Here is a 27277-nt window from a genome sequence, read left to right on the forward strand (position 1 = left end):
TAAGTATGAGCTTATGCGCACGGAAACTATTTGCTGGCTCAATACTATCAGGTTGGCGTTAGATCTCCATGTAAATTGGATTGATCAGGCTGAGTGGGCGATCATTGAGAATTTCATCATTTACTTGGCAAGGGAAAGGATTGCCGAAGGAGTTCCGTTGTATTTGCTTTATCCTACGTCCTTGTTTTCATGATTTTGTTGTTTTTGGTTTATGTTTTGCTATTGTTTCTTGTTTTCATGTTATGTTATGTACTAACGTTGCATGTTGAACTCAACATTTTCCTATTTCAGGTAGGTAGTTGTGATTAGAGTTCCTTCTAGTTGTCTATTCAGTCTTGTTAAAGATTTGGACTTGTGTTTTGTTTTTAAAGAGTTATCTAATATGAGGCATATTCATAAAATAAGGACCATCTGCTTATATTTAAATATACCATGTCTGAACACAGTCATACGCATGCAAGGCCATTTATAGGATATTTATGAAGCCACTGCTGTTGTTATTTTGATTCAGTAGTTGTTTACCTGCTGGTGAATGCAGATCTGCATGTCTGCAACAATCGTTTCTCTCACCAGTCGTGAAGTGTGCGCTGTGATTCAATTTTTGTGTGCAGTAGGATCTTCAGCTACTGAAATTCATTAGAGAGTTGTGCCTAGTGTATGAACTACCGTAATGAGTGAAGGAAAGGTAGACAATGGTGTTGAGATTTTAAAAATGGCCGCACAAATGTGCATGACGAAGAGTGAAGTGGCAGGCCCAGTATTCAGACCAATGAAATCATTGAACAAGTGAACCGAAAACTGCGATGTGGTTAACAATTGATGATTGGCTAATGAATTTCCACATGTTGGACACACCTCTATCTACACGATTGTCACAGAAAAGCTTGGATATTACAAATTGTGTGTAAGGTGGGTACCAAAAATGCTCACCACCCAACACATGCTGATGAAAACTTTTTGAAAACATTATAACATTAGATGCTTAGGTGTTTGGCTATGATATGGGAATTAAGACACAATTGTCACATTGAGTGGGAACAAAGAAAGCTTGCACCTGTCAGTCAGACATAAAGGTGATGGTGATTATTTTTGCCTAGAAAGTTTGGTGAATTATGAATTCATTTCACATGGTCAGACTGTAAACAAGGAGTTCTACATAAAGTTTTATGGTATTTGAGGAACGTACACAGATAGAGGCCTAAGCTGTGAGTAAACAAGATTGGTTGTAGACCTTAACACACCAGCTCAGACATCTTTTATCTATCATTATCTGAAAAAAACATGAGACAACTGTTGCACCTCATCCATACTACCCTGAAGAATTTTTTCAAGAGAAATTTTTTCTTGTTTCTCAAATTGTACATAACTTTGAAAGATTGTTGTTTTCAAGCCATAAGCAAGGTTGAGGAAAATGAAGTACAATGGCTGTATACCATCTCCTAAAACACTCTGGAAATGTTTAAAAAATGGAAGAAATGTTGGAGGCAATGTATGCCAGCAAAGAAGATTACTTTGAACGGGTCAAACCTATATAATAATATAGCTAGCCTTTTAAATAAATTAGTAAATCTTGGTCTTTTTTTTGAAGACACTTTGTTTTTTTTTACAGATATGAGTAGAAGTTACTATTATGAATGAACAAGTAAATCCTGAATATGATGAATTATTTCAGTTGTCACACCTTCAGTTAACTCTAATATTAAGTGGATCATGACAATTATCCGTTTTTATGTACATTAATGGTTATGAATTATCTGATACAGTATTTTATAACTGATAAATCTATGGATTTGTGAAGTTTATTATATAAACTGGTATGTTTACATTATTCTTGCCATTTTGCTATGTTCATAGGCAGTTTTTTTTTATTTATTTACTCATGACACAATTGACAATATTTTAAATAAAATTATATTTGTTTAAATAATGCAAACTTAATTTTACTCTTTTTATTGTTATTTTTAATATTCATATTTATTATTATTAAATACTTTTACTTGTTAATATTTAGTTATTTATTTTTAATTATAGATTAGAATGTTTATAACTAAAATTGTAATTAGTAACTACACATAATTATTAATTTTTCTGCAGTTAAACTGTTAACTGCAGAAGTAATGAGTATAATCAACCGGGAGTTGACATTATAGACAAAAAAATTTATGCAGTGCATCAGCATATTGAACACTAACAGAACCAATTTAATGAATTGAAATTGCTTTTGGTTAATTTTGTATCTCTCCAAATGCTTTCTTCCTAAAAATTAAAAATATTGATAGTGGAATTATAAAAGTTTTATTGATATGTGCAGAAAAGAAGATTACATCATCTACATTCCCTGTGGATGCCACATTCTTGCAGAAGTGGGTTTGAAAGGGTTAAAGAATATTATCAGTTCAGTTTTTGCATTTGCTGGTTAAATGATTATCTTCTACATTCATTGCATGCTTGTAAATCTCAATTTTGATTTATTTATTTTTTGTGTTCAGAGTCTTGTAAGGATTGAATCTTCAATTAAACAGTTTGAGGCAAGATTACACGTTATACAACCCAGGTTGTCAGAATTAAACAATTTGTTGAGCAGTACAAATGAAAAATTGAAGGAGTTATTTATTGAAATGCAGGAAGCAAGAGTATTTCACTATATGGATAAGGAAATAGCTGTCAAGAATTCTATGGTAAATATCTAAGAACAGTACTTATTTAAACTGATTTTAAATTGTTAAATTGGATTTATCTGTTAATTTGCCTAGTCTTTAGTCCTCAGTTACACTGGTAATCATAAATTCTTTAAGCATTTGTCTATTTTCCCTGTTTAATTTCTTAAGCCACCCTTTTTCATGTATCACTTGTACAGTATTCATATTTAATAACACACTTTATTTCCTTTAAAAACATTTAAAAAATTTCTTACTTAAGTTTACAAATGTCAAAAATTGCCCTTCTATGTCAAAACTGCCCTGCCTTCTACCTGTCTCATATGGTTTTCTTCTTTTATCCATTTCTGCTGCATAATTTTTAAGTTTGCTGCATAAATTATAAAATTTATTAGAAAGTGTAAAACTTTCCTATTCTTCAGTTCATAATTACCTCCCTTGTTTGATTTCATTACCTTTGTTTCACTTGAGTGTTAAAATTATTTATTAGGAGTTATTTTCCTCTGCAGTGGTTTTAAAATACCCAGTAATTCTACTAATAGATTCTTCACACAAAATTTATTATTGCAGCTTATTATTCTTATTTTTGTTCTTTGGATTCCAACCTCAAAATTTTCTAGTTTGTTGTTGCTTCTTTTATGTAAACATTAAGAAGTAACAAGAATTAGGAACAAGAAGAGAAAAATAAAGTGTATATCAATGTTTCAATAAAAAAATCTTTTTTGTGGGGTTTTGAGATGGTAAGTATTGTACAGATGGATAAATGGTATTTCTTAGTCTTTGTTCTTAAGACATTTTCTTTGAATAATGTTAGGAACTCCTTTTTTTGGATAACCTTTTTTTTATACTGGCTATGTTTTATTTTTATTTATTCATTCGATTTTTAATATTCTACTGTTATACTGTATCACATTTTAAAATTATTTCTTTTTTCTTTTTAATCTTATTGTTTGTTACTCTGCTATACATGTGTACTATTTTTAAAATCTTTTTCTATTTTCTGAATATTTGATGTTCTTTCAGCTTAAAAGATCTCCCAGCTTTGTGTGATATTTTTCTTATTTTTTTCGTTTGGTACAAATTCATTGCACAAGTTTCACAGTCAAATATATAATTAAATTGAATATCTTTGTTTCATTTTATTTACTTATTATTTTGACATTTGATGAACAAAAATTTCAAGCCTATTTTACATAGGCAAATTTCAAGCTACTTAGGCAGTTATTGATTCCAGCAAATAAAGACTGAAGAATCAGATTGGTCACCCATTTCAAAAGGATAGCAATTCTTTGTTGTCTCAACTCTTGTTTACATAACAAATATTTACTTTCAAGCTGGATTCCAGGTAGGAAATTTAGAGTTTTATTTGTTACAGCTGGCAATGGCTTACAAAAATATATATGATGTAAAACATAAAACCTATTTGCAGTTATTTGTAAATATTTAGTCCAGAAATGATTTTATACCTTGTTTCGGTGAGTGCAGACTTTACTACTTAAAATATTCAGTTCAATAGGAAAAAATTAGGACAGCATACCTGATGAAATTGATATGATCATTCATCTGTCCTTTGTGATTTTATTGTAATAATAAAATTTTTTAAATTTTGTTGCTTACCTTATTAATTCATAACTGTTCTGTTTGAATTATATTATTAAGTTTTGCCTTATTATCAGAAGAAGGCAAAACATAATTTTGCCTTATTCTGATATATTTTTCATGAAATATTTTTTATGTTTTGGTTTTTATAATGTATTGTTACTATTTTATTTTGTTTGCTAGTTACACAGAGCAGAACAGAATATTTGTCTTAAACACCTAACTAGGCTGCTGAAGCTACAACAGAAAAGGGATGACAACAGTGAGGCTGCCCATAGACTGATGGAAACTTTATTGAATGAGTACCATAAAGTATTATCTGGAATGAATCAAATTACAAATAACATGCAAACTAGCTATGAGGTAAATTTGTATAATATTATGAAATTAAACTTTTAAAAAATTCAGGCACAGGAGATAGTTTATATGAATAAATCCTTGTACAGCATCTACAAATTATTTTTCACTACTTTAACCCTAGAACTGGCAGAAGTTGATTTTTTGTTTGTTTACACTTTATATGATAAAACTAAAATACTGAGTAATTTACTTAACATCTCGTTATTTTCTTTATTAAATTTGAATTGTAACAAAACTCATTCTGATTTTTAACAAAGAAATTTTTGTATACGTGCTGCAGATTAAGAATAAAATAGATTCTCATCATAGATTACTAGTTATTCCCACCTTTTCACATGTTGAGAACAAAGTACCCTTTGTTGAAGTTAGATGTGCATTATTTTCTTTATCAAACACTGTGGCCAGATAATTATGACAGTTGCCAGTAGCAAATCTGTATTCGCAATCTGTATTAAACGTGCATAACAAAAGGCATGATTGTTACAAGCAGTCATTCCTTTTATTACACAAACTTACTGTAATGTTAAAATTGACATTCCAATGAATAATATTTATTTGTTATATTTAAATTCCAGTGATATTATGTTAATGATAACATGATTGCCGCACCTTATGAAACACAAAAACAAACAAACTTTAAAACTGATAATAATATCCGTTTCATACTAACAGATGTTGTTGCCCAGGTAATTATGATGTAGAAAAGTTAGTATAGGATTATAATTAATTAATTTCCCAAATAATAACACATTATTTGTCACACATTCTGTCTTCAGTTTCATTTTTTGATTTAATGAAAGAATCTTTTTTGTTAGTTTTATATAGTCTTTATTTACTAATCTTCATATGATTTAATTTTTTTTTTACTTGCTTTTCTTTAACTTACAATGTTTTTTTCATGTTTGTCCTTCAATGTTAACAATTCAATATTCCACCATTACTTTTGCAAACATCCTTCTGTACAGGGATAAAGTGAGAGTGCGAGTGTAAAAAATTGCAAAACAGAGCTGTGCATGGTTTTTGGGGTTGCAAATGACAAATCCAATAGCTTTTTGACAAAAACTTGATACAAGAGTTTTTGTGGTTTTGAATTTGTCAACATTTCATTGTATATATATGTATGAGTGATGGACTACTAAATAATATATAATTTGGACAACTCCAGATTAACAGAGGGAAAACCTTGTAGTAATGATGCATTATCAGAGATGGGAGTGAATGAGAAATCTTTATAAAAACTCATAAAAACGTTTATCGAAAATTGTGATAGTTAATTAATTAAATAAAATAAAACCTTACTATGCAAAAACTTCACTATTTCGTTACTTTGAATAGTAAATGTTTGATTGAAAATTTGTTTGATATTTTATAAATATATTAGAATTTGAATCTCTAAATTTCCAATTTTCAATTCAATCTCCAATTTGCAAATCCAAATTAACCTGCTAATTAAACCAATAATTTGATTAATGTATGACTAAAAAGTACAGAGCATGTATTTAAAAATTTTGAAAAACTTTTGTAATATTATTTTATTCAAAAATAATAATTCTGTTCATCTTAGATCACATTTAATAATATTTTTATTTTTCATATCGAGGAAATTTTTTCCAAACAGAAAAAGTACTTTGTGGAAAAAATACTGAACATTCTTCTCCTGCCAACTGGACAATTTGTATTGATATAATTCATTTATATTGTTGTAGTCTTCAAATTCTAATTTGATTACATTACTAAGAGTATAATTATTAAATCATACATTAAAAATTAATCCATACATCAGTGGTGATCAAACTAACTATTAGAAGCAGAATAAAAAAAAAACTTAGATTAAATTTCAGAATTGATTGTATGTTTTTCATCTGTATGAAAATGAGAAAATTAGGTAAAATAATTTGATTTCTGATATTAGCCTAATTAGATCAATTTATTACTTTATAAAAATAAGATGCAAGAACAAAAGGATAAATGAATATATTAGTGTTTAATGAAATTAAATAATGAATGTTTCATTTTTTATATAATCATTATTGTGCTTACTTTCAAAATGTTAACAAATATGAGTATCATAAGTCTACTGATGTCAGTGATGCATTATAAATAGTTTATTTTTTAAATCTGGGTAATTTTGAGTTTTGTTACAGGTTAAAAAAACATTTATTTTAAATGTGAATAATTACACTAATAATTTTCAAAAATGAAAATTATGACAAAACTTAATTAAGCAGAAAGAAAATTAAAACTTAACTCCTCTTATTTATGCTATGATTTGTCTAATTCAAAAATAGCTGAAAAATGCACTATAAATAATAGTAATTTTTTGTGGACAGGAAATTTACACATGTAACTGTTATATATTTATAATCTGATAATGTGTAAAAATAAATACACACATAAAATATATACGTCTCATAACTGAAAAGCTTTTAGTAGTAAAATTATCTAACTTGACAAATAATTAAACTATTTATCCAACATGTATTTTCTTCAGCATTACAAGAAAAAATAGAAATGCATAGAAAATAAGTAATGTTATGAAACAGTAAATGTACAAGTTACATAAATTTTGAAGTTCATTTTCTAAGACATGAAGTATTTAAATTGAATACATATAATTTTTTTAACCTGTAAATTGTCTGTTTACTCCAAAAGCTCCACTCCAAAAAAAGTAAGTTAAATATTTTCAAAAAAGTAACTTCTCTAACTAGTTTAATTATTTAGAGGGGGTTTACAACATTAAAATACCTAATTTGTTATTCCAAAAGTAGCAATTAGTACATAAATAAGAGTACCTCATCTATTAATATTGATTTAAGCATAAACAAAATTAACAAAAAAATGAAATTTATATATAAACATTAAATAAATTTCTCCGTATATACGTAAATGAAATTAAATCAGCAGGAAGAGTTTACAAGATACATTAATAATATTTTGTGATATTTGTAATCCTTATATATATGATAAATTATATTTTTATACATCTATTAATATGTTTTTAAAAAGGAATAAAATCCATTCTTTAACAATAAATGATAAAATTACTCTCTTTCTTCAGGATAAAATGAAATATAAAATATATGCTATAGAATTCACATAAGTAATTTATCATAAGTATTAAATTTGCTGTAGTAGGTGTGAAAATTGTAAAAATTGATTGTTCTTTTTTTATTTTGTTTTTAAATTAAGTCTATATTCTCTGAACAGTTTAACATATAATTTGTAACAATTTTTTTCAGTTTGTACAGTCTTTTTAAAAAGTCCTATAATTTATAAATATATTTATTATGGGAAACATATCTAATGACAGTTTTAGAATTAAGCAGTAAGTATTTCTCACCCAAATGATGTAAAGGGCATACATAAATATTTAGACAAATACACATGTTTATTAGCGAATGTGTTATAGTAGAAAGAGAATTTTTAAAAAATGGGCCTGCTTTAAGGTTGAAGGTATACATTAATCTGTAACATTGAAGTATACACACCAAGTGTGCAACAGTGAGTTGAAATAATGTATAAAAAATTGAACTGATAAATAAATGGCTGTTATCCTGTCAATAAATATTGATGCAGCTCATTGTGTTGTTAAAGTATCCAATATTGAGTACTGATTTTAAAGTATCAAGAAAAATAAGATTCTATTGCTCATCATAGTGCTTACTCATATTCACTTAACACAGCCAGCACTTAACTGTAGTCAGGTTAAAAGTTTTTCCACACCCAGTTTATTGTTTGGATTTGACATTGTGTGATTTATTTTAATTTATTTTTTCTTCAAAGAAGCTCTATAGGGAAAGTATTTCCCAAACAATGAGCAAGTGAAAATTCAAGTTGTGAATGACTTCAGTGTCAAGTGTTCAAGAGCATAATTACTAGGAACATCATTTTAAGATATTCTTATGGAGTGTTTCTCAACCTGTGGGGCGCACCCTGCTAGGGGGCCATGATATCACTAAATGGGGGGCGCAAGCATATCAAAAAGAAAATATTATTAAAAAAATTTATTAATTTACTGAAAGGAAGGCAAAACAAAATACATTTGACACAGTAAATAATATTTTCTGAGTACACATTTACACTGATATAATACACTTATAAATAGGATTGTATCAGTCCTGCACAATGAATTTAATAATTAACTTTACTAAATTAAAATCCAAGTTTAATAATTACTAGTGACTCCCTTGGACCTGTCTTGCAGAGCAAAGATTTTCAAGGAAGGTTTAATACTTTTAATAGACACTCTTTTTCTATATTTAGCTAAGGTCTATATTTCTTCTTTAAAGCAGCCACCACAGAAAATCTGGTTTCACAAATGTAGGATGTTGAAAATGGTAATTGTATACAAAATGCTGTTGTTTTCAATGCAGAAAAATCATCATCCACCCCTGCCCAAAATTCGAAGAGTGATTGATTTATTACTAAATTATCTTTTGATTTCACCACTTGCTGTGAAGTCTATGAAAATTACTTCTTTGGCAGTTGAGAGCCATTCAGGAGTATTTTGAAATGGATCCCTAACCCACTTGTAACTTGCTACCAAGTTGTCCCAGAAAATGCCAAAATACTTTTTAAAATTCTTTGCCAGTATGGCTAAATGATTTTCAATGATTACAAAAACAACTTTCACATGTTGTTCTTCAGCCTTGTAAGTTTTAATACTTTCATTCACATTTGCAAATATTTTTACGTTTTTTTTGCTTTAAAATTTTACTCCACAATTCCAGTTTTCTACAAAAAGCATTAACTTTATCACTCATATCCAACATACATGTATTTACTCCTTGGAGTTGAAGATTCAAAGTATTTAATTTCTCAAATTTGTCAACCAAGAAGCTCAATTCTATCGCAAATAAACCATCTCGAAACGTCTTGGCTCCTGGTTGCTTGTCCTCTTCTAGAAAAATTGTGATTTCATCTTTTAATTCACAAACACGTTGTAAAAATTTCTCACGTGATAACCATCTTGCCTCGCATTAAAATAATAACGCTGAATGTACTGCACTCATGGCCTCAACATGTAATGTCGGCAGGATCAGATGTGTTTTTGATAGCTTTGCCAATAGTTTATAATAGAAGTTCTTTTGTTGTTAATTAAAAGTTTTCTTATGGTTTTGATTTATATAGATGTTATTTTTGGTTTGATTTATATTTTAGTGGTTTAAGTTAATTTTTATTATTAAATTTTAGGATTTTGGTTTTTGGGTAACTTATAGGCTATCTGTACAATTAGTTTGGGAGAGTGATTTATCTCTTTAAACCACTCCCTTAGCACTGGACTGTTTGTCTGTTATTTCATTTATGTTTTATTTTATAGTTTGATCATCTATGGTATTTAATTTTTATTTTTTATTTGATATTATAGTTGCATAATTTGTTGTTAGAGTAGACATCTTGTTTTCGTTGATTGCCATTGGTTACTTAGTTTACAACGATTTTGATTAAAGTGAAATATTAATAAAGAGAAATGTTTGCATTTGATATAAGAGTTTACAACAATTAAAATTGGTTCATTTTGTTGTTTTTGTTGTTTATGGTTGTGATAGCTGGTTTTGTTTTGTGTTATTTACTTTGTTTGTTTCTTTGTGTTGTGTTTTGAGGAGAAATCATTGTATTGTAAAAGATTTTCATTGAAATTTTGGTTAATTTGATTGACTCATAAATATGAGTAATTCAGATGAGTCTAGGAGACTAGAAAATCATATTAAAGCAGAGTGATTTGTAACATCTCAGCAGCGGATGAAAGGAGAAGGTTGATAAGGGAGGCTGAGGAGAAGTTGCAAAATGAGGCACAATTGAAATTGCAACAGGAAACTCAAGAAGCTCATCTGAGGTTGGCCAAAGCTGGTGAAGGTGATAGTAATGATGCCTCTGACGACGAAATTGTAAGTGTGGCTAGTGCAGCGAGTGGATCAAGTATGAAACAACAGCAGCACATCCCTTTGATGGGATATCAAAGAAGGGGATTTCTGGTTCTTTCTCCACAGGTTAAACAGTCAAATAAGCCCTGGAAGGTACAAAACGTTACTGGGTTGACAGTTGCCACTGTTGATGTGGCTGATGTAGCCTGTATATCGCAGGATAAAGTAAAGGAGAAAGGGGTAAGACACAAGGAGGAAAAAAGGACTCAGTTGATGGGCTTATGGAGGAGTTGTTTGGTTCAGGTTGTTGGTAAGACTAAGTCTGTCTTGCCTCCTTTGAAGGCCAAAAAGGCTGAGGTAGCTTTGAGAAGGTTGGAGACACAGTTGGCCTCCACCAATCTGGTCTCCAACGAGGTAGTGACTGAGCTGGTAGATATGTTCAGTGGCTTATGTACTGAGGTAGAGGGGTTTGTGGGAAACTTAAAGAACGTTAAGGAAAAGAGCGCTGCTTACATTCTGTCTTGGCTACAGAAGCTGCAGTTTCTACATTTGCTGACTGTGAAAAGGAATGACAGATTACAGGGGTTTAAGGCAGGGATGGCTGGGCGGGCTAAGACCAGTTCGTCACAATCCACTAACAAGGTGGCCACTGATGTAGTTTGATCAACGATATCAAAACCAAAGGTTTTTTAAATAGACAAACCAGTTAGTGTCACTGCTGTGGCCTTTAAGGGTGAAGTAGTGGAAAAGTTAAAGGCCAGGAAGGAAGTTTTGAGGATTGTTAGCATCAGAGATACACCTAAAGGAGTTAGGACTGTAGTAAATAATAGTGAGACGGATTGTAGCATCAAGCATAATGAGCAGATCAGTCAATATCCCATTAAGACGGTGGCCACTAAATCATTGAGAGCACATATGATGTTCCTCGTGACTTGAGGGAAGAGGGATTTTTAGAGGCAGTACAAGTCCAGAACACAAAATTCTGCAGAGGTCTTTGCTACCAAGATCAAGGTTTCCGAGCTGGTAGGAGAGAAAACAGCACAGTTCACTATGTCGTTGAGTGTGATAAGCAGCTGCAAGCTGCTTTTGCTGTGAAAGGTCGAGTTTTTATACATCTTATAACCTGCAAGATTAAGGACTATTTGAAGGTTATTGGGTTACAGGTGATTATTTTTGTTCTGCGTCTTATATATTTTTCTTATGCGTGTTTTCTCTTTAGTGTTGTTTTATGTTTCTGCTATTTTTGTTGACATTGGAGTTATTGTTCTTGGAATAGTTGATGGTGTTATTGATTTGTCTTCTGAGTTATTTTGCTGTTTTCTGATTTTTGCCTCTGATTTAGTTTTATGTCTTGGATATAGTATTGGGTTCTGATATTTGTTCTTGGTAGTTGTTTTTCATGATAGTTGTTTTCTTATTAGTGAATTTGGTTATCGCTTATGTTTTTGGTTGGTTTTCTCTCAGGTGCTATTGCAGGTTTATGTCTCTGCTTCTGTTGTTGGTGTATTTATTTTGGGAATAGTTGTCATTGATGTCAATGATTTGTTGTTTGTTTTTTGATTTATGTTATTTTCTATATTTTTCTTTATGACTGAAGCTAGACTGTAATATGTCTTGAGGCTTTGAAGATGATCCCTGGTAAAGCACCTAATGGCTAGGAGGTATGGAGGGGGTGGTGTGATGATTGGTCTGTCACATGGCAGGTGTCTTTCCTTCTGGATCAACTTACTGCACCCATAACGTTACAAAGTGCGAAAAGATTCTTGATTTTAAGAGTCTCATTTTTATATAATTTACTACTGTTACAGCTGTTGTTAGCACAATATTCAGACCAAGACTCATTTCTTTGGAAGCCAGAGCTTCTCTATGGATCATGCAATGTGTCCAGACACACTGTGGAGATTTTTGTTTCACAAGTACTTGTATACTTTGGAATCTCCCAGACATTGAACGAGCACCATTGGTGCATACTCAGACACAATTTTTGCACTGTGTTTACCTCATTTATAAAATCATTTAAGATAGCAAGTAATGCGAGTAGTGTTGCTTTGAGTTCTATTGGTTTGCAGAAAAATAGTTCTTTTACTGCTGACACCATCACAAAATCGAACATAGGCTCTTTATGCCTTTTTCATTCGCAGAAGGTGTTTTTTAAAAATGATGTTTGCTTTTCATATGATTTTAATTTTAATTCAAAGAATTCTTGAGGTTTGTTAACATACTCACTATGAAGCATTACCGTTGTGTTTAGGTTTATTAGCATGCTGTTTCTGCCAAAATATTTGAGAAAATTATGCAAGAGGCCTTTCTTCTTTATTTACTTCAGTACTGGTAAACCCAAAATTTAAACATTCTTGAGAATATTTTCTTGATTTTATTTTCGGAATCACACTTGTCTGTGTACTTGTTGATGCTTCACTATCGTCGAATACTTGCTTATACCCACTTAAAAATTTATCTACGATTCTGTAAAAATCTACTGCCATGAATATTTAATACTGTGAATTGCAATTAACATGCAAATTACAATATACACATGCACGATAGATTCAATAGCAATAGAAGGATCGACTCGACTGAAACTGGCTGGAATTAAACGAGGTGCAGCATTTATACATGTCTGCGCAGACGTTCCAGAATGTTCGAGACAAATCAGAAATTCTTGCAAAGCTGCGAGAATGTCCGATATGATGGACATAAGACAGAGATGCATCGATTCTAGTTTTGTCAATGCAGCAGATCCAAATATCAATTAAATTAACTTATTCTTGGTAATTTGTAAGGTTTGTAATTAAGGTTGTAGTATACCCAAAATAATTATTGTATGACAGGAGAGCGTGATGAAAATTATGATTGAAAATTGGGTCACAAATACTGAAAGGTTGAGAAACGCTGTTCTAATGTATTAAAAAATGCCAATATTATTTGTTATTGTAGGAATTATGTGGGTACTAATTGTTAAATGTTCTCATATCAAATAGTTTAACAACTCAAGCTATGATATATTTTTTTATTATGTGAGCTTTTCCATATTACCTTAGCAAGATTTTATATTGCCATAGCACCGAAGTACCTTAATAGCAATTATCAGTAATTAATTATCTTGCTCCTGCAGTCTGTTCTATTTTAACCTAAGTTTTGATTGATGAAACTTAGAATTTGTATATACCAGGTGTGTAATTATGAAACTGGAATTTTTGTATAAAAAATACTCATTTATTATATGAAAATAATAAAAAAATATTTTATTTGAAATATTGTCCATCACTAGCTATACATTTTTCCCATCTCTATGATAATTTATGAATGCCACACCAAAAAACTGTTGCTCTTTTGAGGCAAACCAGTCATCGAACCATTTTCATACATTTTTATAAAAAGTGAAGTGCTGCTCAACAAGTGCGTGTCCCATCAATGCAAATAAATAGTAGTCAGACAGAGCCAAATCTGGTGAGTAAGCCGCATGCGAAAGTATTTCCCAACTGAATGCCTCAGTCGTTTCTTTCATCAGTTTTACTGTGTGTGATGGTGCATTATTATGAAGCAAAATCACTTTGTTGCCTTTTTTATATTCTGGTCGTTTTTCACGCAATGCTAGATTCAAATCGATCATTTGTTGTTGGTAGTTGTTCAGTATTAATGGTTTCACCAGGTTTTAGCAGCTCGTAATAGATCACACCCTTCTGATCCCACCAAACACTAAGCATTGTCTTCTTTCCATAGCGATTTGGCCTTGAAATCAATGCCGATGGTTCGCCTGGAGTTACCCATGATCTTTTACTCTTAGGATTCTCTAAATATATCACTTTTCATCACCTGTCACAGTTAGATGGAGAAATGACTTTCTTTTATACCTGGCAGAGCAGCATTTCACAAGTGGTTTTTTGGTTTTCTTGCTGTATTTCATTCATTTCATATGGAACCCATTTTTTCCATCTTCTATATCTTTCCCATTGCTTTAAAACCTATGGAGATGGCTTCTCGTGTTACATTTAATTGATTTGCGAGTTGTTGTTGCGTTTGAGCATCATCCTCATCCAACAATGCTTGCAATTCACCGTCTTCAAACTTTTTCGTCGGTCTTCCACATTCTTCATTTCTCTTATCAAAATCGCCACTTTTGAATTTTTTTTTAAGCCACTCAAAGCACTGTGATTTACCAAGAGCATGTTCACTGTAAACTTTAACAAGCATTCGATGTAATTCTGCAGCAGTTTTTTAAATGATACAGAAAATTGATGCTGTCTGCAAATCGTAGTTTGTAGGTACAAAACTCGACATGCTCAATGCTAATTAAAACTATGCTGTTGTATGAAACTTATATTGTTTTGAGTTGAAAATCTTTTTCAGCTGTCAAAGAAAAAAATGGTGGCAATGATGGAGTTTGAGAATAACTACATTGACAGCTATGGCCATCTATAGGCAAATTCCGATTTCATATTTACACACCTGGTAATTATTAACAGAAATCACCTCAGTACACAAAATAGTAAGCTTAATATAAATTTACCACTTATGTAAAAGGTTTTTTGAACCCATGGGTTCATCATCAGTTAAATATTATACACTGGATTCTGTTCTGGATATGTTCAACAGAATACCATGTATAAAAAACCATGTAAAAAATACAGAAAAATAAAGAAAAGTGGGAGATAGATTTCATTGTATAAAGATAAATCCAGGATATCAAAAAATAAGATTAATTATTGTTTATTACATCAACAGTTTATTTAAAATGATAATAAAAGTTTAAAAATTGTAATGAATTTTATTCACCTTTCCTATTAGATAATAAGCACACCTGATTAAACCATTGACTGCACTGCACTCTGCAGACTTGTATGGCTCTCCCTCACTTTAACTAACCCTCATTCAACATCTTTTTCTGCACCCTGTGATAAGTATATCTGTGTGTGTAAGGGATGTAGGAAATTCAAAGACAAATATTACCTTATGCAAGTTAAAATGTTGTGTCAGAGCCTAAAAATGAAATTTTTTTTATCAATTCTTTGCACCATGTTATTTCAAAATCATGTTAAAAAAAGGCTGTAAAAACAGAACCTGTATATTTGATAATGCATTTCCATTTTTACGTTAAAAGATTGATTGTTGTTCATGACAAACAGTGAATGAATACATAATTTTTGTGTATGTTTATTTATCAGTTATGTAGATTCTATTTTTAGTAGAATAATTAGTACTCGGGATAAAACTTCCTTCATTTCTTTAAAGGCTAGAATTTTATAATTATAATTCATCAGGTTCATCCTGAACAATCATAATAATTGATAGGTTTATAAAAACTATTTTGGTGATAATATATTTTCACTAGCAATTTTTCTAAATAATTGTTGATATTATACATGTTATATATAATTGTTGATATGACAGCATGTTTAATAAAATCTTATACAATTTTTCTTTTATTTTCAGCCAATAAAAGTCAGTTTTGGAATAGGTCTTGTAAAATTTAAGCTCTTGTTTTACTCTGAAATTATGTTTATTGTTGTAGGCTGAAAATGTTATGTTGGTATTATATCAATAGATTTCATCGCGGAAGTTTAATATTAAGAGAAGAGAACAGAGTGAAGATGACTCTTCTAGTGCTGAATATTATTTATTTATTTCATTGGCTCTTTTATGCTTTTACAGAGTTTTGGAAAGTCTCTGTGTAGTATGCTTTAGAATTATGTGGTGCATTCTGTTCTTTCAGCATTAGATTGGTTGCCCTGTGGCTTCATTGGTCAGTAATAAACCAAGATGTCATTTGTTGAGTTGTGATTGGACATTCTTCATCTCGTGTATCAGAATCAATAGTTGTAATGGTTCCTTTGGTAACGAGAGGAATGAATTTTTCTCATTGAACATGTTTTTTATGAAGCATAAGTTTTCTGAAAAGTCTTCAAGTACTCCTGTTCCTCATCGCAGTGCACTTTGAACTCTTATTGAAAAATTTTGGGCAACAGGCTCTGATTGAAGTGTAAGACCACTTAAACTAAATGAACAGAAGCTGCTTGATATTTCAGATGCTTTGGCTGAAAATCCACAAAAATAAATGAATAAAGTTAGCACAGCAGCAAGATATCAGACTTCCTACTGCACAAAGAAAATAACTGAAACCTACAGATCATGATGAAACACTAAATTATTGTCAATGTTTTAAAGGTTTTATCAATCAAAATTCTATAGATATCCTTGTCATTATGTTTTTTTTTTTACAAATGAAGCCTGCTTTCATCTGGGAGGGTATATTAACTGATAAAATACATAACTGTGGTTGACAACTAACCATGAATTGCACAAAGCAAAAATTCAATTCTGGATCAGTGTCCAATCTTTTTTGAAAATACGGTTAATAGTGATCATAACTGTGCTGTTTTAACAAACTTCATTAGTCAGTTTACAAAAGTGGAAATCAATCACAGTTGGTTCTACAAGATGGCATCATAGTGCACGCAGCTAACAGGTCAATGACTTTCATGAAATGTCTGGTGAACAAATCATTTCGAGGGGTTTGGGCCTGCACGATCATCTGATCTGACTCCTCCAGATTACTTTCTATTGCAGGCAGCAAAACAAGCAATGTATCACAACAGACTGCACATGATTGACAAACTAAAAACTGAAATAATGGCATACGTTAAAGCCATTTCAGTACATCAGCTGGATAAAATGTTTGAAAACAAATTGAAATGTGTGCAGTGTTGATATTGGAAGAGGTCATTTTTGACACCTTTTATAAACTATTTCAGTTATTGTAATATCCATTTCTTTAAAATTATGAAATACAGTTACAAAGTAATATTAAGAAAGTTTTGTCATTAGTAAACATAATTTCAGTGCACATCAGCTTTCTGAACTTACTGTATGTAACCGTATATTCATCTTGGTGAAAAAGGGAACAAGAGACCACTTTTACTAGTAAACCTGAATAGTTTTAAGTGTTTCTCAACCGCCGATCCGTGAGATAATGCTACCGGTCCTTGAATAAATTGGCCCACAAAAAAAAATTAAACTTTAAAAATATGAAAGAAAAATTAACATTAAAAAAATCCATATAACAGTAATATAAATTTTTTTTATTATAATTATTTATAATGTTCTGTACATATACATTGGCGAATGCTGGTGCATGTTTAATTTATTGAATACATTGTATTCTTTGCACAATTGGCAACAATAAACTATCCTGAGACGCATGAAGTGTAGAGCAGAAAATATCAAAACAATACCACTCTAAAGAGTGTGGCTTTGGTGATACCTTTGTTTTATGACTTAGCTATGAGCATGTTCAATTTATTGAAAACACTACATTTACAATTACATTCTTTAGTTTAAGTAGTCGACTAGAGTGTGATAGTGAAGTGGTTTACTTTTCATTATTGCAAAAACACAAATTTTTATTGCTCTTAAAATGAGTAAAAAAAGACAAGGACTTTACATAATTTTTTCCACACTAAAAATTCTACTCCGGGAAATGGAAATACAGAAAAATCAAGTGAAATAGAAAATGAATGTCCACCAAACAAATAAAATAAATCTGCTTTCATAAGACGTCTACAATAATGAGTATTTGAAATATGGTTTTATACTTTGACCAGATTCTGCGGAAGACAATGTATGTCCAATGCACACAATATGTAAGGAAGTTAAGATTTATGATACCATGAAACTGTCCAAAATGTGACATTTAAAATCAATACATCCCAAACTAGAACAGAAACCACTGGAATATTTTGAACGACAAAAACAAGAATTTAATCTCTAAATGAGTTATCATTTTTTGGCCTTAAAACTGCTAACGACATTTAGTAGCCAATAACCATAACTGAGCATACAACTTTGTGGACCGAACTAATAAAAGATTTATTGTGAATGTCTAATCAGGTGAGACAAGTTTATTGCATTTGGTTAACCAGTTGTTGAAATGTTGAGACAATTGTTAGTTGTTTGATTTAGTGGAAGGCCTTTGTAGTTTTGCACTACTTCATTTTGTTTCTTTAGCTGTATAAAATGTCTAACATATCTTCATCCTGGCTGTCTGAATAGAGTTTGTTCATTAAATTTAATGAAATCTTTAGTTAATGTATTTGTTTATTTTTTAAATATTAATCTCCTTGCACATTATAATGTTACGTCATTTACATAAAAATATTCGGAAAATGTGTATTGATAGCATGTATAAAATTCTCCTTTATCTTTGTATGGAATGTCATGAAAGTCTTATTTACTTTAATCTTACCTTTTTTTTTGCTTTGCAGAATGCTATTAGAATGTTGGAAGGAATTAAAACTGTATCATGGTGTGATGTGGAAATTGAAGATACAGATATTTCTGATGTTCACTTTTTAGTTGATCTTACTGTGGACGATTCAATATTTCCACTCAATGACCAATCTCTAAAATTGAAACCTACTGTTCTGCCTATTACAGTATGTATAACTTATTATGTTAACCCACTGAAATAGAATACTGAAACTCTGTTTAAATCATCTAATTCCCTTAAACTGTGAATTTTAAAAACTAATATAAAGAAAATAATAATTTTTCAAGATCTTACACAAACCTTTTGTTCAAATATCTATCTATCTATCTGTACATATACTACTGGCACCACGAATGTTATCTTTGTAATGGCTAATCAGTTTTGTTTACTACTTACAGTCGTGCAAATGACTTTGTTTAGCATCATGAAGGACATACTGAATTCATTACCAAAATCACTAAAATTATCACAATTACATTTTCTGAAAATGTTATATAAACTGCAATAAAACACAATACTTCACTACTGTAAACCCAAACACTTCTTTTTTTGTATAAAAAATACACAGTTAATTAAAGAGATAAATAGAAAATAAAATAAAATAATTTGATTAAATTCAAACTAATATGAATAATATATTGATTCAAAGATAAAGTTTTAAAGAAGATGAATGAATGTATTACCTGCACTTTTAAGAAAATAAACTAATGCTAGGTTATGGGTATCATCTTCCAGATCTCTTAAGTATAATTGTCATGCCATACCTGTTAGAAATATGTCAGTATTTTAATTCTTTTAAAAATGTTGAAAATATGTCTACATTTTAACTTCAAAGAAGCATAGAAAGAGATTGCAGAACAACATATAAAAATGACATGAAACTATACGTATGAGGGTCATTTAATAATTAAACAGAGAAATAGTTGTGTAACAAAAATGGTTTATTAAATTAATACAATTTTTTTGTCTAATTTTCTATATAATTCCCACCAACTTCTCTGCGCTTTTCCCTTTTTTTTATGAGTCTATTTATCCCTCAGCAAAGAATTCTTTACCTTGATCCCGAAGCCAGTTTTGTACTTTTTCTTTACCTCTTGTTATCGTTGAACTTGATACCACATAAACTTTCTTTCATTGGATCAAACAGATAAAAATTTGAAGGGGCAAGGTCAGGGCTGTAAGGAGAATGAGATAGGAGCTCCCATCCTACTTTGCCGATAGTTCCCAGTGTCAGTTGTCCCATATGAGAGTTGCCTTGAAGAAGAAGCACGCCTTCCTCTGCCATTCTGGACATTTCCTCTTCATTGTGGGCTTATCTTTGTTCTCAATCATGGCTGAGTAGTATAGTGTATTGATAGTGCTTTGCTCCTCCAAATAATCACAAAAAATCGGACCATGGGCACTTCAAAAGGTGGCTAACATGACTGTACCAGCCAATGGTTGCATTTTTAATTTTTACGGACAGGTGATTCAGGGTGTTTCCACTGCATGCTTTGACTCCGGCTCAAAGTGATGTAGCTAAGTTTCATCACAGGTTAAAATCCTGTAAAAAAATAACCTTCGTTATTGAAGTGATTTTTGAGTTTGATGCAAATGCAAAATCTCTTGGCTTTGTGATTAACAGTAAGCTTACTAGGAACTCACCTTGCACAAGTCTTACAATAGTTCAGTTTGTTTTGAGTGATGGAATGAGTTATAACAACACTTAATGACATTTTTCAGTAATTTGTTCAAATGTAAGTTGTCTATCTTCTTGGATAAGTGAATCAGTATGAGAATCTAACTCTGAGGTCGACACTGTTTCTAGACGCCCAGAGCAGTGCTGATCCATCACCTTTTTGTGATCACTTTTAAACTTTTACACCCATGCGTAGAAACTCATGGTTCATGCAGCTACTGTCATATAACTGCTGTACATACTGTGTTTGTTCATCCAAGAGAATATTTCTGACTGTTGTACACTTTCCAAAAGTAAAAATCGGATCACAGAATGCCGATCTTCAAGCACACCCCATTGAAATTAAGACTAGAGATTATGTTTATGTAAATATTAATCAGATATCTGACTAACTTTCTTTGCAAGGTTGCCAACTGAGACTTATAAAAGTTTCTGTTGCTTGCATTACCTTCACTAAAAATGTTTGTTTAATTATTGAATGACCCTCATACATTTCTCCTTATATGGGTGTATTACCTAAGATGTAAGATGAAAGGAATTCAATTGATTTCGAGTACTTTATATATATATATATATATATATATATATATATATATATATATGTGTGTGTGTGTGTGTGTGTGTGTGTGTGTGTGTGTATTAAATAAACTTTGAATATGCCCATAATTCGTTACATTAGCTGAAAAAATTCAGCCTTCAGCAAAGAAAATTTTTTTATTGTTTTTGATTTAAAACAAGTCTATCTAAGACTCATTGTCTGAATCTAAATTTTGCTTATCATCAAATTAATTCCTTCAAGCAAGAAAGAAACCAAAACCATTTAAACATATGTTTGTTGAGTACAAAAATTATCAATACCAAGAGTGTGGGAATATAATGTAGGTTGATTGGTGTGAAAACAATGGTAGAGTTTTTGTAAAAAAAAAAGTTGAATTTGATCTTTATGGTTCATCATGCAGCCCTGTTTTAGGATTCAGCATTTCCTTTACTAAGAGTTGTGTTGAAGAAGAAGCATGATGATGATGAAGATTTCATCACAGTTTAGTCAAGAATAGAATTTTTCATTGACAGTATCAAAAAATTTGTGTATTCTTTAATGAATTTTTAAAAATGAGGATTTTTTTTAACTGTATAGTTTCTCAGCTCATCCTTGTGTGATAATTGATTTGAATATTGTCTTTAATTTCCAATTTTAATATGTTTATATATTTTTTTTTTATAAATTATTTGTATAATTATTGCCTTTCTTTTATTACTCATCAGTTATTTCCACAGAGATATCTACTTCATCAGAACAAATTATTTTCCGTAAAAATAAATATTAAAAGATAATTTCTGAAGAAAAAAATGGCTCCATGAAAAAAATGGATCAGTGATGCCATTTTTATGCAGTCCTAATCAGACATTGAATTTAAGACTGTCCCTTTCATTTTTTATTGCTGTGCAGGGATTTCCAGTACCCTAAATTCGACAATTGTGTCTGTTAACTTTCCTGTACATATGAAAGGTTACCGCATCACAAAATAACAATCTCTGCAGAAGTGCTTAATGGAGTTAATAAAAAACAGCAAGTACTAGTAATTAATTTTAACAAAACATGTATATATTAAAATCACGTATGTGGAACAATTATCATGTTTTAGTTTACCCATATAAATATCTTCACAGCTGTTTATGTGACTAGAACATAGTGCTGTTCTATAAAAAACATTAACATATTTTATGTCTGATGAAATGAGATTATGAGTTCTATTTAATTTTTTATTTTTTTATTTAGTAAAGCAATTTACCTTACATGATACAAATCCAATGACAATTTCACATATAATTAATCAACAAATTTGCCTTTTAATTAATGTATTTCACCTTTAATAAATCCTAATAGCACAGAATGAAATCGTCTCTAGCAGCATTAACTATGGGAACCAGTTATTAAATGTGATTTTGGTCTGTTTAATTAATGTTATAAAGTGATATATATTACAGTTCTGCAGGGTACTCATTTATTGAGTATAGAAATTCTCTTTCACGAACAGAAAGGTGTAGCATCTCTCGCATTCGTATGGTGTTTGAATACCTCTCAGTTTAGAACTTTTTCTGGAAATAAATTTAATGTATCATTCTCAAGCACAAGTTTTAGGGCTATCTGTGATGAAAATAAAAAAGAATAAATAAATACTATATAAAAAATAGTAGTAAAGTCTCACATATATTACCCAGAAATATACAGTGTCCAGGCTGAAGGTGTTTAAAAGTAACACCTTGTATTAAGAGAACTAGTTAATATAATTTAATGATAATAATTTTTTTTAACACAGCAACTCATTAAGTTTTAATGTAAGTTAGTCAAGTTCAATGAGTGCACCTTTTGTAGCTTGGCAGACATCTAGAAGATAGAACTCTTGCCAGGTGTTTAGGAGCATCATTAGACCAATACCTTCAACAATTCTCTGTTTTGGATCATCCAAATCTTGTAATTTTCTTTGGTCCGCATATATTTTAATAAATCCCAAGCAAAAATGTCCAAAGAAGTGATATTTGGAGATCTAGGTGGGTATGCAATTGTACCTCCTCATCCGATCCAACATCTGGGGAAAGTATTGTTCAAGAAATGGTAACATCTCGATTAAAGTGTGGTGAAGCACCATCTTGGAAACTGAAGCCTGCAAGAATTTGACATGTAGGGAGGGGTAAATGTGTCCTGTACAGTGGGCTCCATGAAAAAAATGGATCAGTGATGCCATTTTTATGCAGTCCTAATCAGACATTGAATTTAAGACTGTCCCTTTCATTTTTTATTGCTGTGCAGGGATTTCCAATACCCTAAATTCGACAATTGTGTCTGTTAACTTTCCTGTACATATGAAAGGTTACCGCATCACAAAATAACAACGTATCAAGATAATAAGGATTATTTTCTACATGTTCATTACCTCTGCAGTAAACTGTTATCATAGATGGTGATCATTTGGTTTAACGTGATGATGGAGTTGTAACATGTATGCTCGCAAACAGAGCCGCGTATGAAAAATGTTATGAACAGTTGAATGAGGAATTTTCAGTTCCTAACTAGCCCACCTAATTGACTTGCCAGAACTGACAGTGAATGTTTGTGCGTACATGATCCATTGTCTCGTCACTGACTGAAAATTTTGATGATTTCGAGTTTGTGAAGCCAAGCTTCCATTCTCTCTTAAATGTATATCCCACTGATGAATAGACTTGGTAGGAAGATCAATATTCCATTCACTTCATACACATTACTGAACACTCATAACTGATTAAAATTCCACTAATCACAGCATGCACTGAACCTTCTGTTCTGGAGTTCACATCTCAACTGAGACTACAATTGCTGCATTGTGAGTCAGCATATATATGTCTGTGCGTGTGTATTCTGCTGACCTTGAGATATATATATATATATACCTTTTATATATATTATATATATATATATATAAAACAGGGTGTTTGACCTATAAGAGGCCCCATCACTCAGTAGTTTATACTGAGTGATGGGGCCCACTTTAAAATGCAAAACGCAATTTCACAACTCCCATGACTACCAGCTGTCTCATCCCACATTTTACAGTTACTCTTGGCAGAAGTCATTAAGATTGTTAAGTAAAGTTTTCTTAAATAAAATGCCTGTAAGTTTGATAATAGTGGTGTTGGCAGGTATTTCTGCAAGTCCACCTAATACAGATTTTGTGTGTGAGATACACCAGGGATTCAATATTATTTTATCTTGTCTTTATTTTATATTGGTGGTTAGTTTCCTCCAGGTACAAATCATGTGCTCTTTATAAGTTCTCTTGCTCACCTAAATTTCTAGGTCTATTATTTATTTTGCATAAAAGGTTATTGCTACTGTCACATGTTCATGGTTGTTTAAATGACAAATTAAATTCTGTATTGTACAGACATTTTTTTGCTGTCATCTTAGAATCAAGATTATTAAGCTCACAGTTGTCAATATGTATGTTTTGCCCATTTTGATAATTTTTAATTAATTTCCCCAAGGTTTTAAAGCTTTCTCTTTAAAAGCATTTGAAGCATTGCTACTGTTTTAATAGCAATTTTCTCTAAGTGGAAACAGAATAAACTCAATAAACAGAATAAAGTGTAAACTCTGTTTTTTATGATTGCACTTAAAAAAAATTGTAGAACACTTTTAACAAGTGCAAAGAAAAACTGACATAGAACCTTGCTAACAATACAGAGCAATGCCATTTGGGAGACTGCTACAGAACACTGCTTGCTCCACCTGGTGATGGAAATCTCAACTATATTTAGATTGTTTGTCAAATATAAATTCCAATTATTTTTGGCTCTAGTTTTGCTCTTGCTTATTTTAAAGTGCATTGTGATTTTTGTTAATGATATTTGTAACTTGAGGATGTAAGGGAATGGATATAAAATTTTTAAAAATAAATAGAACCTATACATTCAAATTTACTTGATGGTAAATACAGTGATAATCTTAATCAAGCACATTTTTGTATTTTTTTACTGAGATTTGTCCATCCAAACCTGGTTCTAATATTGTTAAAATGTAATATGCTTTCATGTGATTAATATTTATATTCATGTTTTGATTTATTAGACAGAAGAAGAAGAAGAGAATGAAATTACTTGTGAAAATGGAAATGTATGCAACAGTGAATTAAATAATATTAATGATGAAAAGAAAGAGGCTGATGATTGTGTAAGTAGTATTAATAATGATTGCAATGTTACCGAAATGATAAATGATGTAGGAGATGTTACAGTTGTAATTGACAGTACACCAATGCCAACACTTAGATCAGTCAATTCTTCTGTACTTTCAAACAGCAGTACTAATATACTCAATGAAACTATCACTCTTGAAGCTGATGATGCACCAACAACATTACCATCAAAGAAGAAGGATAATGTCAATTTAATGTTTGTTAAAGGTAAATTATTTCCTATTTGTATGTTTGTTTATGTGCATTTTTTACTTTTTCATATTCTGCTAAAGACTTTGAATCCTACCTGACTTAATTCTCTCATTGTATTATGTGTAGCAGCTTGCTTTCATTTTTATCATTTTACTCATTAATATTTTTATGTCTGCTTTTCTTTTTACATATCTTCATTAATAATGACAACTTTTAACTTTAATTTACCCATTTCTAGTCTTAAATTGTCTAGTCTACTATTTATATTTAAATTTCTGACATTTCATGTTTGTGCCTGAAAATGAATTGATTCTTAGATTTTAAGATAACCTGCTCCTGAGTAGTCTGTATTCAGAGTTGTTTTCATTTCATGAAGTAAAAGATATAATAATATTTGTTTTTCTGTAAGTGAAGATCTAAAATTAGTTCAGATGTCTTGTCTTGTTAATCGTTATACATTCTTCTTGTATAATCTGCTATGATAACAGTGGATATCCATTATGTATTTCTGTATACTTTGCACCAGATCATATTTATTATAAGTAGTGTTTATTTTATTGACCAACAATTTTTGGTTCAGAATGAAAACAGCCCATGATGAGATGAAAAAAATTTTTTTTACATTTCTCTTTTTTGTCTTCAGTCATTTCACTGTTTTGATGCAGCTCTCCAAGATTCCCTATCTAGTGCTAGTCACTTCATTTCACTATAACCCCTACATCCTACATTCCTAACCAATTTGTTTTACATATTCCAAACGTGGCCTCCCTGAACAATTTTTTCCTTCTACCTGTCCCTCCAATATTAAAGCGATTATTCCAGGATGCCTTAATATGTGGCCTATAAGTCTGTCTCTTCTTTTAACTACATTTTTCCAAATGCTTCTTTCTTCATCGATTTGCCGCAACACATCTTCATTTGTCACTTTATCCACCCATCCGATTTTTAACATTCTCCTTTAATACCACATTTCAAAAGTTTGTAATCTTTTCTTCTCAGGTACTCTGATCATCCAAATTTCACTTCCATATAAAGCTGCGGTCCAAACATATACTTTCAGAAATCTTTTCCTGATGTTTAAATTAATTTTTGATGTAAACAAACTATATTTCTGACTGAAGGCTTGTTTCGCCTGTGCTATTTGGCATTTTATATCACCCCTGCTTCATACATCTTTAGTAATTCTATTAACCAAATAACAAAATTCTTCTACGTCCATAATCTTTTTTCTCTACCTAATTTTACATTTAGTGGTTCATCTACATTATTTCTACATTTCATTACTTTCATTTTGTTCTTGTTTATTTTCATGTGATAGTTCTTGCATAGGACTTCATCCATATGCCATTCATTGTTCCTTCTAAATCGTTTTTACTCTCAGATAGAATTACTATATCATCAGCAATCATAGCATCTTTATCTTTTCACCTTTTACTTATGCTTTTCTACATTAAGCATTGTATTAGTAACCCTCAATGAATCATGAGACCTTGCCGATTGTGAGAAAGCTTAAGTACTCTGTGATACAGAGTAGCTGGACCAAAGATGCAACCATATCGGAGAGGTATCTGCTGAGAGCCAGACTAAGGAATGATTCCTGAAAGAGGGCAACAGCTCTCTCAGTAGCTGTTAAGGGCGTAAATCAGGAGGACTTCAACGACCATATCATCATCACTCAATCTTCTGAGTATTGTGCAGCTGAAATCAATGGAAAACTACAGCTGCTTTTTCCAAGAAAATGTAACTCTGTAGTAACAAAGATGGAGGCAATCTCCTCCTTGGTAAAATATTTCGGAGATAACTAGTCCCCCAGTTGGATCTCAGAGTGGGGACTACTAAGGAAGGGGTCACCAGAAAATTAAAAAATAACATTCTACGAGTCGGAGCATGGAATGTTAGGAGTCTAAAAAAGATTGGTAGGCTAGAAA

The 27277-nt window shown here is 31.0% G+C and overlaps 1 protein-coding gene across 2 annotated transcripts in view; it reads left to right on the forward strand.

The window, feature by feature from the left end:
* Klp67A (Kinesin-like protein at 67A) overlaps window positions 1-27277 on the forward strand; it is a 95538-nt gene that overhangs the window by 41723 nt on the left and 26538 nt on the right. For both annotated transcript variants that reach the window (XM_075357848.1, XM_075357849.1), the window contains exons 9-12: window positions 2490-2678; window positions 4440-4619; window positions 18742-18912; window positions 25031-25364. In XM_075357848.1, the coding sequence (XP_075213963.1) occupies window positions 2490-2678; window positions 4440-4619; window positions 18742-18912; window positions 25031-25364 (874 nt within the window). The remainder of the gene's footprint in view (window positions 1-2489; window positions 2679-4439; window positions 4620-18741; window positions 18913-25030; window positions 25365-27277) is intronic.

This window comes from Lycorma delicatula, chromosome 2, assembly GCF_047948215.1.
Source record: "Lycorma delicatula isolate Av1 chromosome 2, ASM4794821v1, whole genome shotgun sequence".
Classification (NCBI taxonomy): domain Eukaryota; kingdom Metazoa; phylum Arthropoda; class Insecta; order Hemiptera; family Fulgoridae; genus Lycorma; species Lycorma delicatula.